The 16,023-nt window shown below is 40.8% G+C and overlaps 1 protein-coding gene across 1 annotated transcript in view; it reads left to right on the top strand.

Annotated features, from left to right (window-relative positions):
* LOC108552369 (uncharacterized) overlaps positions 1 to 16,023 on the top strand; it is a 68,858-nt gene that overhangs the window by 46,040 nt on the left and 6,795 nt on the right. Inside the window, 8 exon segments of the mRNA XM_017906875.1 lie at positions 2,897 to 3,100; positions 4,216 to 4,302; positions 5,151 to 5,336; positions 5,422 to 5,460; positions 8,557 to 8,748; positions 10,948 to 11,042; positions 13,668 to 13,904; positions 14,881 to 15,213. Of these exon segments, the coding sequence (XP_017762364.1) occupies positions 2,897 to 3,100; positions 4,216 to 4,302; positions 5,151 to 5,336; positions 5,422 to 5,460; positions 8,557 to 8,748; positions 10,948 to 11,042; positions 13,668 to 13,904; positions 14,881 to 15,213 (1,373 nt within the window).

Below are 16,023 nucleotides of genomic sequence, written 5' to 3'. Positions count from 1 at the left end.
ACTCTTTCTTATCTCTGACATCATACTGTGCATCTGTGAGAAATATACTGTGCAAAAATCGAATATTTAGCACTAGAATCATTGAAAATGAGTCAGTCGACAATGACAGGTCTTGAATATTTTATTTTTGCAATTATTGAAAATGAATATCTGCTTTTAACGGAATTAACATTGACTTAGAGTGATATAGGACTATAATTTATCTTGCCTTGTAGCGACCATCATTCTCACTCTCGCTACTAGTTGGATTTCAACTTGAAGGAGGTTCGAGGACTTTCTCGCAAGTTCTCGGTGAATCCGCCTCCCTTCCTCGCGTCCTTCTACTTGCTACCTATCATAGCAAGACGTCAGAGGATACCAATCGGCAGTACCGTAGGAACCACGGGAAAAGCAACCCCCACAAGTGCACTGTCATCTATCTAGCTTCTGGAGCATTGAACGTATGTTAAATTGGAAAAAAGAAAAATGGCGTGCAAGAAAGTCTTACTGATGAGTTCACTAGCAGGTCCAGGACGAAATGCATCCCTTCCTTTTCCTTTTGTCCCTGCTAGCAGCACCGTCATATCGAGGATACCTGTGACAAGCTGACATCAATAAGAGTGGGAAGGACTCTCCACACCCTGTTAACTAAAATTAACTATTTCTATGTAATATAAATTTAATATAAACGATAAATGTAGGTAGGTCTAGTGTTAACTACCTGTTCTAAGTAATGATCAACACGACCTATCAAACTTCATGAATATACCACAAAAAGAGGACACCTGAGAGTACCAGTCTTCCTAATAACATACTGATAAATCTCACAGTAGTCACAAATAATTAATACCAATCAAAAGGTGCATGCATCATTTTAAATCTGTAATTAAAGCAAGGTGAATTTTAATTTTTTGATTATTCGTATCAACACATTTATCTTCTTTTCTACAACTTCCACTTTGACATCAGAGAGTCCATTTGATGTCAACCATTGTCAGTCCTTCCGTATGCTTATTTTATTTAATAAAAATTCCCATTTGCAATTTATTTAATGACGAACATTTCACCAATGTATTTACCCGTTAAATTGTCTCCCCAAATTTTGCATGAGTCTCATAAACAGGAAAATGTGATCATTCGACACGACTCCATACTCTACCGATTCTTTAGGTCGTATTATCCTGTATTTCACGCATTTCGCGACGCGATTCTGTAATCTGGTCGTCATAAACATTCATTTCCATCTTCCGGTATCCTTCACTTTTAAATCCCATTATCCTCATTGCCAGGACCCCTTGTCTTCGGCCACGTTGCGTTACAAATTGACCAGACAGTGTCCTCAGCGGCTCAGAAATGAATTTATCGCTGGTCCACGTTGCATTTTAAGCCACTCCCATTTTCATATCCATATATATTTATTTATTCTTTTATTTCCACCCTCTCTTCACTTCCACGCGACGGACGAAGGGGGACGGAGATATATTTTCCCTTTTGCGGAAAAAATCGTTACTATTCAGTCGGGGTTATTTCATGATCGCGTTATTCCAGCGTGTACAGCTCCATTACAAATTGTTCCATGGTGATTCCGCGTAATCCTATTCACTTGGCGGAATAGGTTTTGAAAGCGAGGCTGGCCATGCTTCCTGCGGGATCTCGTTCGAAAATTCGCGTGCAAATCCCGACGAAATGAGTCATTCGCAGTATATCGAGTCGACACAGAGGATGGGGAAACATGACACGGGTTTATGATTTCCATTGCTTTCCAATGGTTGAATTTTTGTTCTCTTTTTCCTTTCATTTTCGTTGATTTATTTCTAGTAGAATAGGGCAATTTGCGAATTAACGGTGCTTTTCAAAGGGAAGAACGACGGACAGAGATGAACGATAAAGTAAATGGGATTGGAGCTTCTGTTTCGATTTTTATCTTCCTTTGCCGACGTTAATTAATGGTTTCCAGGTATTAATTCGTAAACATACGTCTGTGTTTTTAAATTAAATCGGAGATTATCTCAGTCGATGTGGAAGAAAAAAAATAGAATTCCATCTGCAGTTGCAAATTTGCAGAGTAACACAATACACCGAATCGTTCTATCGGTTTCCCGTGTTGCGGACGAAAGTTTATATTTCGAAATCGAATAGGTTGAAAACGCCGCGTTTCAGCAATTGAAATGAAATATACTTCGTTTATTACATTTTTTGGTTTATATTGCAACAGTTATATTTATCGATGGACTATTATGAATGTTGAAACCACGAAATCGTTCGGAAATCAACGATGTTTCAATTTTTTGAAATTCGAAACTTTGTACTTTCGTTGGAAATTTTTAACTCGAAATTTTCTTTGAAACTAGATCCAGGATTAGTACTTCCACTTAAAGTCTTAAATCGAAATATTCTTTCTATGAAATTAAGTTAATCCTATTTTAAGTTTTCCTATTTTAATTTAGCATAAATGAGTTTAAAAAAAATATTACTCAAAAGTGCAAAGGGTTAAATCAAAATATTCCTCCTACAAAATTAAGTTAACCCTTTGCACTTGGCGATTTTTTCGTTACAGGAAAATAATAATTCGCAGACTTTCTGTCAACTTTCGTAAATAAGAAATCGTATGCAAATTAAGACGTAGAATTATTTTACTCCTTGCATCCTTGAGTAATTTTAAATTCAATAAATTAATTAATATCTAACTTTAAAATCTGATTAAATGACGACTAACATTCGCTTCTCGAATATTTCCAAAAATATTTCAAAAAATGTCTAGAATTTGCAAATCTCGCAAGCCTTTAAATTCAATCAAATGTTTGCGAATTCGAAGAAGATTATATTCAATCTCAGCCGTGCTACTATAATAACTTCGTTACTTACCTTACCTTAATCCGTCGCAAGGGATCTGAGCGTTCCGTTGAATCTGTTGCAGGGTGCAGGTACGAGGGTCGCAGATACCAGGAGGGCACGTCGGTGGTCACGTCCGAGCCCTGTTTGCAGTGCAGGTGCAGCGAGGGCGCGCTCAGATGTCGTCTTCGAGTTTGTCCACGGCTGCCAAACCCACCACCCGCCGGATGTCGCGTCCGTTCACCAGGGGAGAACGTCTGTTGCGCGGAATTAGTTTGCGGCGAGACACGTTAGTACGATTATGAAAAACGTCACGGTTCAACTCGGCCGTGTGCCAGGCAACTATTCCGTTTCGAGCCACGTAGCAGCTCTAGTTAGTTGGTGCGGTATAAATTTCGAAATCGAGTGGACGTTCGGCACAATTAGAGAATTTAGATTAAACGGCCGGCTACGTGTGTGGGTCTCTGCAACTGTAGAGTAGATAACTCGAAACTAGAATAAATCGGACAGAACTCGGCTTAGAACACCGAGTAGCGACTCGAATCATCGATTTTAAATCATTTTTCAAAAATTCCTTGTTCGCTATGATAGGATGGTGAAAATTGGTTTCGAGATACCAAAAATTGACGAAATAACAGGAACGGAATAACACAAACTCGAAACTCACAAAACTAATTTAACTTAGGAAAAGAACACCAAGATAACGAAACGAAAACACACAAAGACGCATTCTATTTTAACTCTCTTTCCAACACCAAACGACTCACGCTCGTGCTGGTCACAATTGATTTCTAAGGACTCTGTTTTGGTCGTCAAGAACCATGCTTTTATGCTTTTCTTGACCTACGTCACTTGTATATAAAAGAGAAGCAAACAAATTATACATAATATAACACCGAAGGGACGTGCTTATAAACGCTTTGTTCAGGAGGAATAGCTTTAATCAATAATCATCCGTAATTGTCTTTTGAAAGTTTGCAAAGACCCATAAAAGAAAATCTATACGATTATAAAGAGTGTTTGAGTCAGTAATAATACGATAAATTGGATTAATTAATCCATATGTATATGAAAACCTGCTCTAGATCTCGATACGCATGTGTTTTGACACACGGAAATTAATTTGGTGTAAGAAGAGAGGAGCAATCGATGCGATTATTGATTAAATTAAAGATTAAACTGTGCGATTACAGCAAATAAGTGTTCTATATAGACAACGGTGGTTTAGATTTAATATTAAATTATCCCGAGATATACGCGAATTCTTGTTAGTATAGAAATAAACGTAAACGAAAGTTATTCGAATTTTAATAGAATAATAAATTATTCTATATCACGGAGATGTTGTAGGAGGATTGCATGTTTTATGTAACGAAAAAGGTAAAAGCGAAATAAATATTTCAGGTGATGCCGTGAGCATGCTACGGAGATCCAACGCTCACGTGGAAGAAGATGAGAAGACGGAGGATCAGCAGAATCCTCGTTTTGAGGGTAATTATCGCGAAACCATAGGTAGGCAGAATTTAGAGACAGAATCTCTATCATATCGATGTTCGATTGCTGCAACTTGTTACGGTATCGGAGGATAGTAATCGAGACAGATGGAAACATAGCTCTCGCGGCTAGGATCCTAACGTTCCCATTAAATTTTCCGTAATTGGGAGCCTGATATCTATTTTTCCGAGGTCCAGCTAATTGAAAATTGCCACGTTTTTTCACACCAGATCTGTACTTTGCACCTTCTCGTTGTTACCATAGTCTACGATATGCCAACGTGATCTACAATCTCAGTACCGAAGCTGTTATTACCCATCGCTTCATTGGTACTGTGGTTTACGACCTGAAAATTATCGCTTCTGCAACGTATGATTTAGAGTTCCTACGATCTGGTTCCACTCTGTAGGAAGGCTGGCATTAAATCTCGTGGGATTCAATCTCGGTAAACAGTTGCTACCAATTCCCATCGTTTCTTCCCTCGGAATCTCCTTCTTCCGGAAGGGGATTCTCTTCTTAGACTATCGCGACCCGAACATCCTGACATCCACGAATTCTAATTCGGAATCTCTGGATATCGGTTAGCCTCTGATCCCTTCCGGTGTCACGACGATTTCCAGCTCACGGAAATTCCACGGATGCTATCGCGAGCTATCCCGTGACCCAAGTGCAACGACACACCGGCTGCAACGTCTTGCCGCACTCTAGACTTTATTCCCATCGTTCGCCTTCTCCCATCCGCGAGACTGAAAAAGCGAAATAGCTGCCTCAAAGCGGACCACGTTCGAGAGTGCTGGCAGTTAAAAGATTCAACCAGGCTGATGGTCGTTCGTGTTAACAATCAGGTTGCCTGCACGAGGGCGTGAGGTACGGGCCCGGCTCGGCGATGATGGGCTCACGTAGATGCGAGTACTGCTACTGCATCTCTGGCGCGAGAAGATGCATCAGACCAAAGTGCCTGCTGCCCCTGCCAGGATGCACTCCACTCTACGCCCCGCACTCCTGCTGCCCTGTTGCCTACAATTGCACCCGTGAGTGTACTCTTCCTTCACTGCTGCGACCGCCGCGAATCGAAATAATAACTCATACAGCTTCTCTTCTTCTCTTTTCTTAAAGATCTCCATTCCTCCACGCTGGCGCCTATCACGGGAAACGGTGAGTTTAACGTTCCTGCTAAGATAAATAAATTTCCATTCGGTTTGTAGGTATGCGTGTCATTAGAAAGGATACGGAGTGTAGAAGAACGTAGATGGAGGTAGGGGTGAGGGTTTATTGTGGATTTTAGAGGGATATTGATTTTTCAGATCGGAAAGCTCCCTTTGGAATTTGATTTCTCGCGTCGCCTGGGTTCCAGTGTTTATCCCCCACACGGAGGTTAATGATCGTCTGTTAGACGGAGCAGTCACTTGCGTTGCGTCGTGTCTGAAAAGCGGCTCAGACGCAGCGGCCCTCTATCCGGTGAAAGTTGCGACGAAAAGTTTAACGCGATAAAAAGGAAAGTTTGCCTCGGTCGCTGTATCAGCTTTGGAAGAAGCCGGCCCTCTCTCCTGCGACGGCTTGCTGGCCGAGTTTAAATTTAAGCTCAGCTTATGAGGAAAAATCGCATCGCGGCACAAAATCAGCGGGACGCTGCATGGCGAACTTTAATCCCTTTAAATTGCGTCGGGTTTTATCGCGCACCGAGTACCATCTAATTATCCTTACGAAAGACCTTTTAAGAATTCCTCTTCCTCTCTTTTTCTGCCCGCTACGTGGACCGCTTTTTGCTCCCCAGCTTCTCCTCGGTCACTTCTTTTTTCATAGGAAAGTTCATTCTTTTCCTATTTTTTCTTTCTCTCCTCTCACGTTTTCTTGTTGAGACACCGCGTGTATACAGACGCGTGTGGTACGCACACACGTGTTGGAAAGTTGAAGAGAAACGTTTTAATGCAATAAAAAAGCTCGGTCCGCCCGTCGACGCTACGTTATCTCGTGACACTCCTGCTTCGGAAAGATTTTCGCCATGGTAGCGGTGGCCGTCGTTTCTCTGCTCGTTCACTTAACGCCCAGTTTCATTCAATTTTACGACGGTGGCCCTTTTCTTCCGTGGAAATGAGAAATCATGTTCCCCGGCAAATCTGACGCGTGAAACGACGACGTGGAGCATTTGTTTTACTTCCGCGAATTTTCGTTTTCGACGGCTCCCCCGAGTTACTTAGAACTGACGTTTTCATCTGCAAGCTTTTCCTCTTCGGCTCGTTCTTTCTTGTCAACCTTCTTTTTATTTACAGTCTATTACGTGTCATTGGGAAAACTCTGACAACATCAGGACTTTTCTTTTCTTTTTTTTTTTTTTTTCGGGTTGGGGATGTATATCATTTAATGTCATCAATGTCTATTTCTTCCAATAAATTCGTTATTATTTTTTAACTTTTTTTTTATGTATTTAATTTGATGTTCGATTTGTGTAAACACATCCTTCTTTTTTGGAGCCACAAACCCTCTCTCCAAATATACCATATGCGAATTTTAAATGTAAAAACCCAGACACCTTTTTTTCCACGCGAATATATCCTCCATTTTTAATTAAGGACATCAAATTTGTCCAAAGTTTTATTTTATGATTTATAAATAATAGTTGGGAATCGGGTTTGTTTTGAACTCATTTTTTGGAACTATTTAAACCGAGAAAAACGAAGAAAATTTGCAACCCACTCGAGAATCGAACCGGAGTCCACAGGTTGGTAGATAAGGAGTTAACCCGTTCGGATATCGGGATCCCATGCAATTTCTTTACTTTTCCACGGTTTTAAGCCACACGACCCTTCATCTACCAAAAGACCAACACTCCCGGATGCCGTTGCTTGTCCATTTAACGGCCAGTTACACGTGGCTGCTTGAAACTTAAACCTCCATCCAAAGCCTCGTTTCCACCCCATTAGAAGTCCACTCCAACCACCGACTTAATCCCGCGCAGCTCGCCGGAAACTCTCCTCGAAGCCAGCCTCCTCCGGCATCGCCCGAAGTTCCGTCCACCGGAAGTACGTCGTGAAAACTCTGAATAACGATGGAACGACGGTTCCATTGTTTCCATCACGACGTGAATCGACAGGAAGGCGTCGTAGCCGTCTAATAACGCCCCAGGGTGACATTCCCGCGATAGAACGAGGCCAGGATCGGCTGGTCGATCGATATTGACTTCCTTCACATTTTTACTCGGCTATACCCTCGGTGAGGGCGCGAGGAGATTGGCTTTTGCTGCTTTATGACGACTTCCGGCGAACAGATCCGGCGGATTATACTCCTACCGAGCTGTTTCGTTGTTCTCCAGTCCGTCTCAAGTTAGATTACCGGATTACGAGTCCTCCGTTTCGATTTCTCGGAGTACAAGAAGTAATGCCAGAAGTAGATAGAGCGAGTCGTGGTATATGAGTTCGATTTTAAACTTTTGTCTGTCGAATACTACCATTTCAAATGTTTTCTTATGCACTCAAGTCTCTTATATAGTTCTATTCTTACTTTGGATACGTTTCTTTGTTATACAAAGTCAGGGGAAATAGATGATAGCGATACTATTTGAACGTTAACCATTAGGCAAGCTGTCCATAACCAATCCATCACTCATGCTGATGAACAAGATTAATATTAATTTTTAGATATGAGAATATTTAATAATTCACGTAGACCTAGTAGAGCCATCTACCTAATTTCCAACTATCAGCTGAGCTATCTAAAAGCCATTCATCACTCGCAAACATGAAAACAGTTAACACCAATACTCTAGTCAGCAAGAAACGATTGTTCATCGAGTATTCAACCCCTTAATATCACTATATTTCACTAATGATGATTCCAATAATGATACCCGGACGATACTAAGATGAACAGAACCCCAAGTACCAAACAAAGCGTCTGATAGCCATCAATCATTCACATCGGTGAAGAAGGTTAATACCAACTCCCTATCCGTGAATATCAATATATCCCATAAAACAGTAATAACACCCGGACGACACTCAGATGAATAGAACCCGGGTTATCAGACAAACCGTCTGAAAGCCATCACTCATTCACCCCAATGAAGAGGGTTAATACCAACTCCCCAGTCAGAAACTACCGTTTAACGAGTATTTAACCTGGAAACAGTAATGACACCTGGACGACACCCACACGGAGAGAATCCCGGCTACCAGACAAGCCGTCTGAAAGCCATCGATCAGCCGCACGCGTGGAAAGGGGTAAATGGAGAATTGACCGAGTTTCGGTTCGCAGGGTGCCGCGTGGGCTCGAGGGTGTACGAGGAGGGTGAGATGGTCCGGGACATCGAGTGGAAGGCCGCCTGCGACAATTGTTTCTGCGCGATGGGCGCGGTGCGCTGCGTGCCGCTCGCCTGCGCGCCTCCTCTTCAAGGCTGCAGCCCGATCGTACGCGAGGGACACTGCTGTCCGTCCACCTACAACTGCAGTGAGTCGCAATGCCTTCGCATCAGGGTTGCCGCGATTTCGCCCCGCCCGACTGGCCCACCCGGATTGCGTTTTCCGTTCCTCGTAACCCTGAAATCCGGCCCCTAGGCCAGTTTCATTCCTATCGTCCGTGTTGTTACCTTAATAACGAGACGTGCACAGGTGACTCGCGCACAGCGATTATCCAGAAATACCTCGTCGTTAGGGGATCGATGGAAACGTTTCTCTTCCCATGCTGATTGACGGTATTTAGACCGGTTTTTAGGATCGCTGATGCGAAATTTTGCAGAGAACGGGATAATATGCGACGTTGCTAATTTTAAGTTTTAAACTGAGTTGTAAATTCGTGGTGTATATTCAAAATAGAAGGAATCAACCTGTTAACTGGGTCGTCTTCTGGGTCGCCAACTCCTTTTGGCGTGGGATTAGGAATTAATAAGGGCGGATTAACTTTCGGACAGGTTGCTTTTAGTCCATGCAAATGCAAATGTAATATCGGGTATGTATAAAATAAATATAAATTTATCGAGTAAACGTTGTATTTGAAATTGTAGCAATTATTCACTGAATCGAGTGATCTTGAAGACAGATCAATTATCGGAAAAATAAGGGAAAAAGTTAATTTATTAATTATAATGATTATTAACGTCAGATGACAGATCGTGAGACAGACGTTCTGCAGGGAATTAAAGACGAGACAGGATATTGTAGACTCTCCCAGACCCTCTTGTTCCATCGTCGATTGGGGTAGTCATTGAAATTGGTACTAGAGAATTCATGGTGGAAGTTGGTATTGGTAGGATGCGAAGATGGGGTACGAAGTCGATGGTTTGTTACGAGGAAGATATCGGAGTCGAAGTTGGTGGATTTCTCCGGAGGCTTTGAATGAATTTTTTAGCAGGGAACCGGGAGCCATGGACGAATAAGTTTTAGATCGAGTCAGGTCACCGAATGAGAATATGGAATGGCCAACAGGTCACTGAATTGGGATACGAAAGGTCTTCAATTTTTCGCAGCTATTCTTCCCTGTCGAATTTCATTCGATCGATCGGGATTAATAAATTCGAATCGGCGAATTTCCAGTCGCCATTTGCTCCGAGTCAACAAACTTCGTTACCCGTTTGCCTTTAGCTTGGGTAATTAGATCCGCAAGAATTCCATTTTTCATCAAAAATTCGAATCCCGGGTCTCGGAAACGTCGCTAGGTAGAGGAGGTCGGGATCGAATTAGAAAATCGCCAGGGAACGTGGAATCGCGTGGAAAATCATTAAATTTGAATGCTCCGTTGAGTATCCGGATCCCGTGAAAAGTATAATATCCTCGGTGATTTCGTGGCTCTCGGAAAGATCGGAATTTTTATCCCCGCGTTGCCTAATTTTTCGTTTCAGCGTTCTCGAAAGTCGCGATGACCATTACGCTTAATATCTATGGTAATTACCAACCGTAGTCTATAATAGGAATATTCGACTAAAAAATTCTGCGAAATTTTTCGCGAAATTAAAATTGCGAAATAAATATTTCTCGATCTCCCTTGGAACCTAATTACCAAACAGGGCCTAATTAACAATAGTATTCTTCAAATTCGACGAAAGAATCGAGCAGGAATTTTCCTAAATTTCTCGCGAAATTAAAATTGCGAAATAAATATTTCCCGATATCCCTTAAAGCCTCTGATTACCAACTGCGGTCAATATTAATAAGGATATTCGATCAAACGAATTGCGAAAAAATTCTGCGAAATTTTTCGCGAAATTAAAATTGCGAAATAAATATTTCTCGATCTCCCTTAAAACCTAATCATCAAACAGGGCCTAATTAGCAAGAGTATTCTTCAAATTCGACGAAGGGATGGAGGAAGAATTTTTCTAAATTTCTCGCGGAATTAAAAGATGAAATAACACAAACATTCGCTATTAGAAGACTGCGGAGGATAGTGGAAAAGTAATTTCATCGTTGGCAAAAATCTCGTAGCTATCCGAAGCGGGGACCAGACGATAGGCGACACTTCCGGGCGCAGAAGGCGAACGATAGTTCCAATTTCCTTCCGGGCTCCTTGTTAGAGGAGTCGGGAAAGAAAAGTCGGAAATACACAAGCCGGGTGGGGCGCCCAGCAAAAACCCTGTGCTCTTTCACAACCCTGATTACCACCTAGGTGTTCTAGCCCGAATGCCATAAGAAACTGACAGATTAAACGTTCAAGGCGGTAGCATCGAGGTTAAGGCCACCCAGAACTACGCCTCGTACGCGTTCATCAGCAAGGACTACGCCAAGTTTCGCAAGGAGACCAATTTCTTTGTACGTTTCATTTATTCTCTATTTTTAAACACCTTCCTATTCGTTTCCTTCTTCCCTGAATAACTACCTCTCTCACTTTGCTTTACGCTTTTGTAATAAAATCTGTCGTGCATGAGTTTGTAGGCATAATCTCCATTTCTTGAGCTTACTGTTATAAACATATCTTGCGATTTGTGTTTATTCATTGACGATTTTTCTAAAATTTTGGAAAATTAAATCATCATTTTCCTCATTTTAATATGCCATTTATGGTTACTGTGGTCGATAGGATTCCTAGGTTATTATCAAGCAGTGATTATTTTCATGGATCATTATACTATTCTTAATTTTATTGGTATATACATATTTTAGGATTTGCGTATACTCATTTAATATTTTTGTAAAATTTTGGAAAATTAAATCATCATTTTTCTCATTTTAATATGATATTTATGGTTGCCTTGATCGATAGGACTCCTAGGATATTATCAAACAGTGATTATTTTCATGGATCATTATACTATTCTTAATTTTATTGGTATATACATATTTTAGGATTTGCTTATACTCATTTAATATTTTTGTAAAATTTTGGAAAATTAAATCATCATTTTTCTCATTTTAATATGATATTTATGGTTGCCTTGATCGATAGGACTCCTAGGATATTATCAAACAGTGATTATTTTCATGGATCATTATACTATTCTTAATTTTATTGGTATATACATATTTTAGGATTGGCGTATACTCATTTAATATTTTTGTAAAATTTTTGAAGATTAAATCATCATTTTCCTCATTTTAATATGCGATTTATGGTTGCCTGGATCGATAGGACTCCTAGGTTATTATCGAGCAGTGATTCTTTTTATGGATCATTATACTATTCTTAATTTTATTGGTACAAACATATTTTGAAATTTGTGCATACTTATTTACGATTTTTCTAAAATTTTGGAAGATTAAATCATTATTTTCCTCATTTTAATATGCGATTTATGGTTGCTTTGATCAGTGTACCAAGATAACAAGACGGTGAAGTTTCGATATTTAATATTATCCATTGTTTAGTATCGTAATTAGAAATGTTTATCAAGCAGTGAAACTTAGAAAATTATTTCTCAATTTGAATTTATCAGTTTCTACCAATTCTTCAATACCAAGTCACTCGAAAGAGTTTTAAACTTTTATAAATTATTGTCAATAATGTCCACCTGAAATTTAGTGCAGTTCATGCACCTTATTTCTTCTAAATATCTCAAATTACTGTTTCAAAAGTCAGAACACTTGTTCCTTTAGGCACGACTGAGTTTACGATCGCAGTATATCGTTCGAACACGTGTGTTAACACTAAACCTACCCCGGTCGAATATCCATTCTTAAACTTTAATTGAAAATTCCACGCTGGACCCTGTCATTTTTGTTACTCGATACTACGACTGTAATAATTTACCATAATTTACACACCGATTTGTACCACGTTTATTCTGTTCTCTTTCATTTTTCCGTCGTTTCTCTGAGAAATTGAGTCATTTTGCTAATCAACGACTGGCCGCGGTAGGTTTGCTATTAATCGTGAATCCGGCAAGTCCATTCCCCGTCGCGAATACCCGAGCACGGAATTGGAAGAACGAGCCAATCCATCTTCCAATTGGTATTATTACCAAATGGTAACAGTCGAAGCAACAAACACGGCACACAGCCGGTCCTGCGAGTAGCTCGGATCTCTGACGAGGAATGCCTCACGCTGCGTTCCTCGACTAACTAAGTTAAATGTCTAACTGACGCGGCGTCCATTCCAGCGGGATTGCATTAATTAAATTCCATCCGGCTTGTAAATCACGTGGCACCGGCCATGAACGAACCCGACCATCTTTTATGACGATGGATGACAGCGGAATCGAGGATCGACGCCGTCACAGGCGTCCATTGAAGACAAACTGGCGTACCTATCGCTCCCTCTCGACTTCCATTTAACTATCAGCAGAAATTTCAATATTAATTTTCCAAAATTTTAACCTAGTTTACATTTTGATTACGATCTAAACAGAGTATATCAGCAGAGTAATAAATTCTAGGAAATTAAAAATTTTTGAATGATACAAGTGATTTTCAAATGTCAATTTCTGCCAATTTCTTTCTGCTCTTTTCCTGTCTTCCATATTCATTTTATAAAAATGGAATGAAGTATCTAAATGGCAGATTACAGGAAATTGGTATTCCTCTCAGTAACAAGTGAGTGAGGAGACTTCGTGATGTCATATAAATTAGGTAACTGGGTTCTGGACTAACCAATCACGGATCTAATTACGTTCATATATAACCCAATGATACTTGCTGGAAATAAATGCGACACAGTGATCAACTAACCCGAACTTCAGTGATCTAATTACTCGATGTATCAGCAACTCGATAAATCGCTGCTTTCATAGCTCGATCGCTAACTACTCCCTATTCGTCATACTAACCAGATACTGTACCTATTCATCTCCATCGATTAAGTAGAATATTCTTACTCCATTTTAATTCATTCAAGAACCAAACGAATCTACAATTCTATGATTTTAACTGACGATTGCTTTCAATTTTCTATTCGCGATCGATTGACGAGACGAGCTACTAGAAAATAATATTTCTATACAGCCGGCAGTCGATCAGATAACGAATCCTCCGGTGGAGGGACGAGGTCATCGAGTGGTCGAGGAACGAATCGATTCGAGCACAAAGGAGCTCGAGGAGGAGTCTTCGATCGCGACCGATTCCACGTCCTGGCCGTCCACCTTCGAGACCGACATCATGGACAACGAGATCCTCGAGACGGTGGACTACGTGAAATCCAGCCCGGAAATCCCCACCACCACTGCTGGTACCGTTGAAGAGGTAATCCTCGTATCCATGGAGAACCTCGTGGAGCGTGCACCACTGGTTTTCCGATTTTTTGAACGTATGTCGATTGCAGACAGTTCGAACAGATACCCGTGTGAATATTCGAAGATGAAGAAGTTAAAAATCCTTCAAAATTTTAGAGTGAGATAATTTTATCGATTTTTCCTCGAATATACTCTTTTCCTCTTAATTTCTATTATTCTGCACTAATTTCTGTTAAGGGTTATAACGCAAAGGAATAGTAGTCAGTGGAAACGGTGGAAAAATTGTATAGATCTTTATTAAATGGACGAACAGTTAGAACTGGCCTGTTTAGAGCTAGCAGGTTACCAGACGAAGTCACAAGTCACAAGTCTCCAAAAATGGGAGACAAAACACAAAACGCAGGGGAAGGGATCGCCCCCACATTGCTAGGATGTGGAGTTTAGAAATTGTTATAGTAAAAAGTAAATAGTAAAGTAAACTCAAATTTCAAAGTAGATTAGAAATTGTAGTAAAAACTAAATAGTAAAGTAATCTACTTTGAACTTTATTTCCATACCAAACACTTTGCCATATTTATTTGACATACTTGACAATGTCCTTTTATTATTGCTTATATGAGGTTATCGATATTATTTTAAAATTCTAACCCAATTCGAATATCTCGTTTGATATGAAAAATTTTATGCAATCGATCTACGTTTGATTTTCAATATTTAATGATTTTTGACACTTTGCACTCGAAGCTTGCTGTCATATATTAGAGAAGTCGAAGTGAAGACTATATTATATTTTTAAAATTAAGCTATTGAATATTAGAATACGAAATGACTAATATTCACCCGGAGACTTTATATTTTCACAATTAAGGTATTAAATATTACTCGATGATTGATAGTCAGCTCTCGAGCAGCAAAGTGTGAAGAAAGTTGGCAAAATATTAAGCAAAGTGGGATGTTGAATGCACCACTGACGCTCGATTTCGCAGTCAACGGCGAGCGTCGATTCGACCACTCTGGAATCGACTCTGTCGATCATGGACGACGATCTCGGCAACGACTCGTCGACGATTTCCTCGACGAACAGCGTCGGCGAGTCGACGACGATCAGCTTGATCGAGGATCTGTCAACGGCGGACGACACGACCACTACGAGCACGACTACGGAATCGACGACCCTTTTGCCGGAAGCGACCGGAAACGACACGGTGACGGAGCTACAGGAGGTGGAGAAGATGCGCGACGTGACCGTGAGGAACAAGAATACAACCTCGACGACGAGCGTAGAGCTCGAGCAGGATTTCGAGCACGCCAACTCCACGGTTAGTGCGCAAACAAATCGCTCGAGGATAACAAATAAATCGAGGATCCTCGAGTGGATACAGGATACTTACTTGGCTCGATCGCTTGGAAAATATTGCCACAACTCGGGCTAGTTTGTTCTCGATCCCGGGAGGACCGTGGAATTTTAATTACCTCTCGCGTTTTTAGCTTCACCTGGAACCGGTTGCAACTGATCGCTCCAAGTGTCACTTATGTAGGGATACTTTTGATTGGCAGGAGCAAGAAGTAAGAGATGTGGTTTTATTCCAATATATATTTATTGCAAGCTAAAAGAGACTTAGGAGTAGGGTTACACAGTCTCTACTATGCTGGAAAGTACTTCGACCCTAAATTTCCGCAGACTAGGGACTGGATCTGACTTAATCTCAACTTTATCTAAATCTTAAAGACTGCAACTAATAACTCTCAACGAACAACTCTTACTAAACTTCCTCTCTAAAGACTCTCCCAAAACTCTTAACGAACTAAACTCTATCTTCCAGAACGGGCCCCTTTAAACCTGTCTGAAAGGCAAGGGCCTCTCTCGAAGGAGGAGAAAACTCCCTCCACGCCAGGCTCAGGGATGGAAGAGACTTCTCCTGCCTGGTTAGGCTCTCCGAAGAGTCACCTTCGTGTGGCCTAACCCCGACCTCCTATTATCCATCTGACGGTCAGACCTTAACGAGTCCCCTAAACCTGGTGAAGTGTTCTCTACAAGATCACTTCGACCATCGTACCCTAATAATGCCTAAAAATATCCTACAGTATAAACTAAAAGACTAGATTAATAACTGATATGATCACGCAAC

The sequence above is a fragment of the Eufriesea mexicana genome, unplaced genomic scaffold (genome assembly GCF_001483705.2).
Source record: "Eufriesea mexicana isolate 0111107269 unplaced genomic scaffold, ASM148370v2 scaffold6328, whole genome shotgun sequence".
Taxonomy (NCBI): Eukaryota; Metazoa; Arthropoda; class Insecta; order Hymenoptera; family Apidae; genus Eufriesea; species Eufriesea mexicana.
Note: the sequence above shows the minus strand (reverse complement) of the source record. Positions and strands in the feature narration are given on the sequence as shown.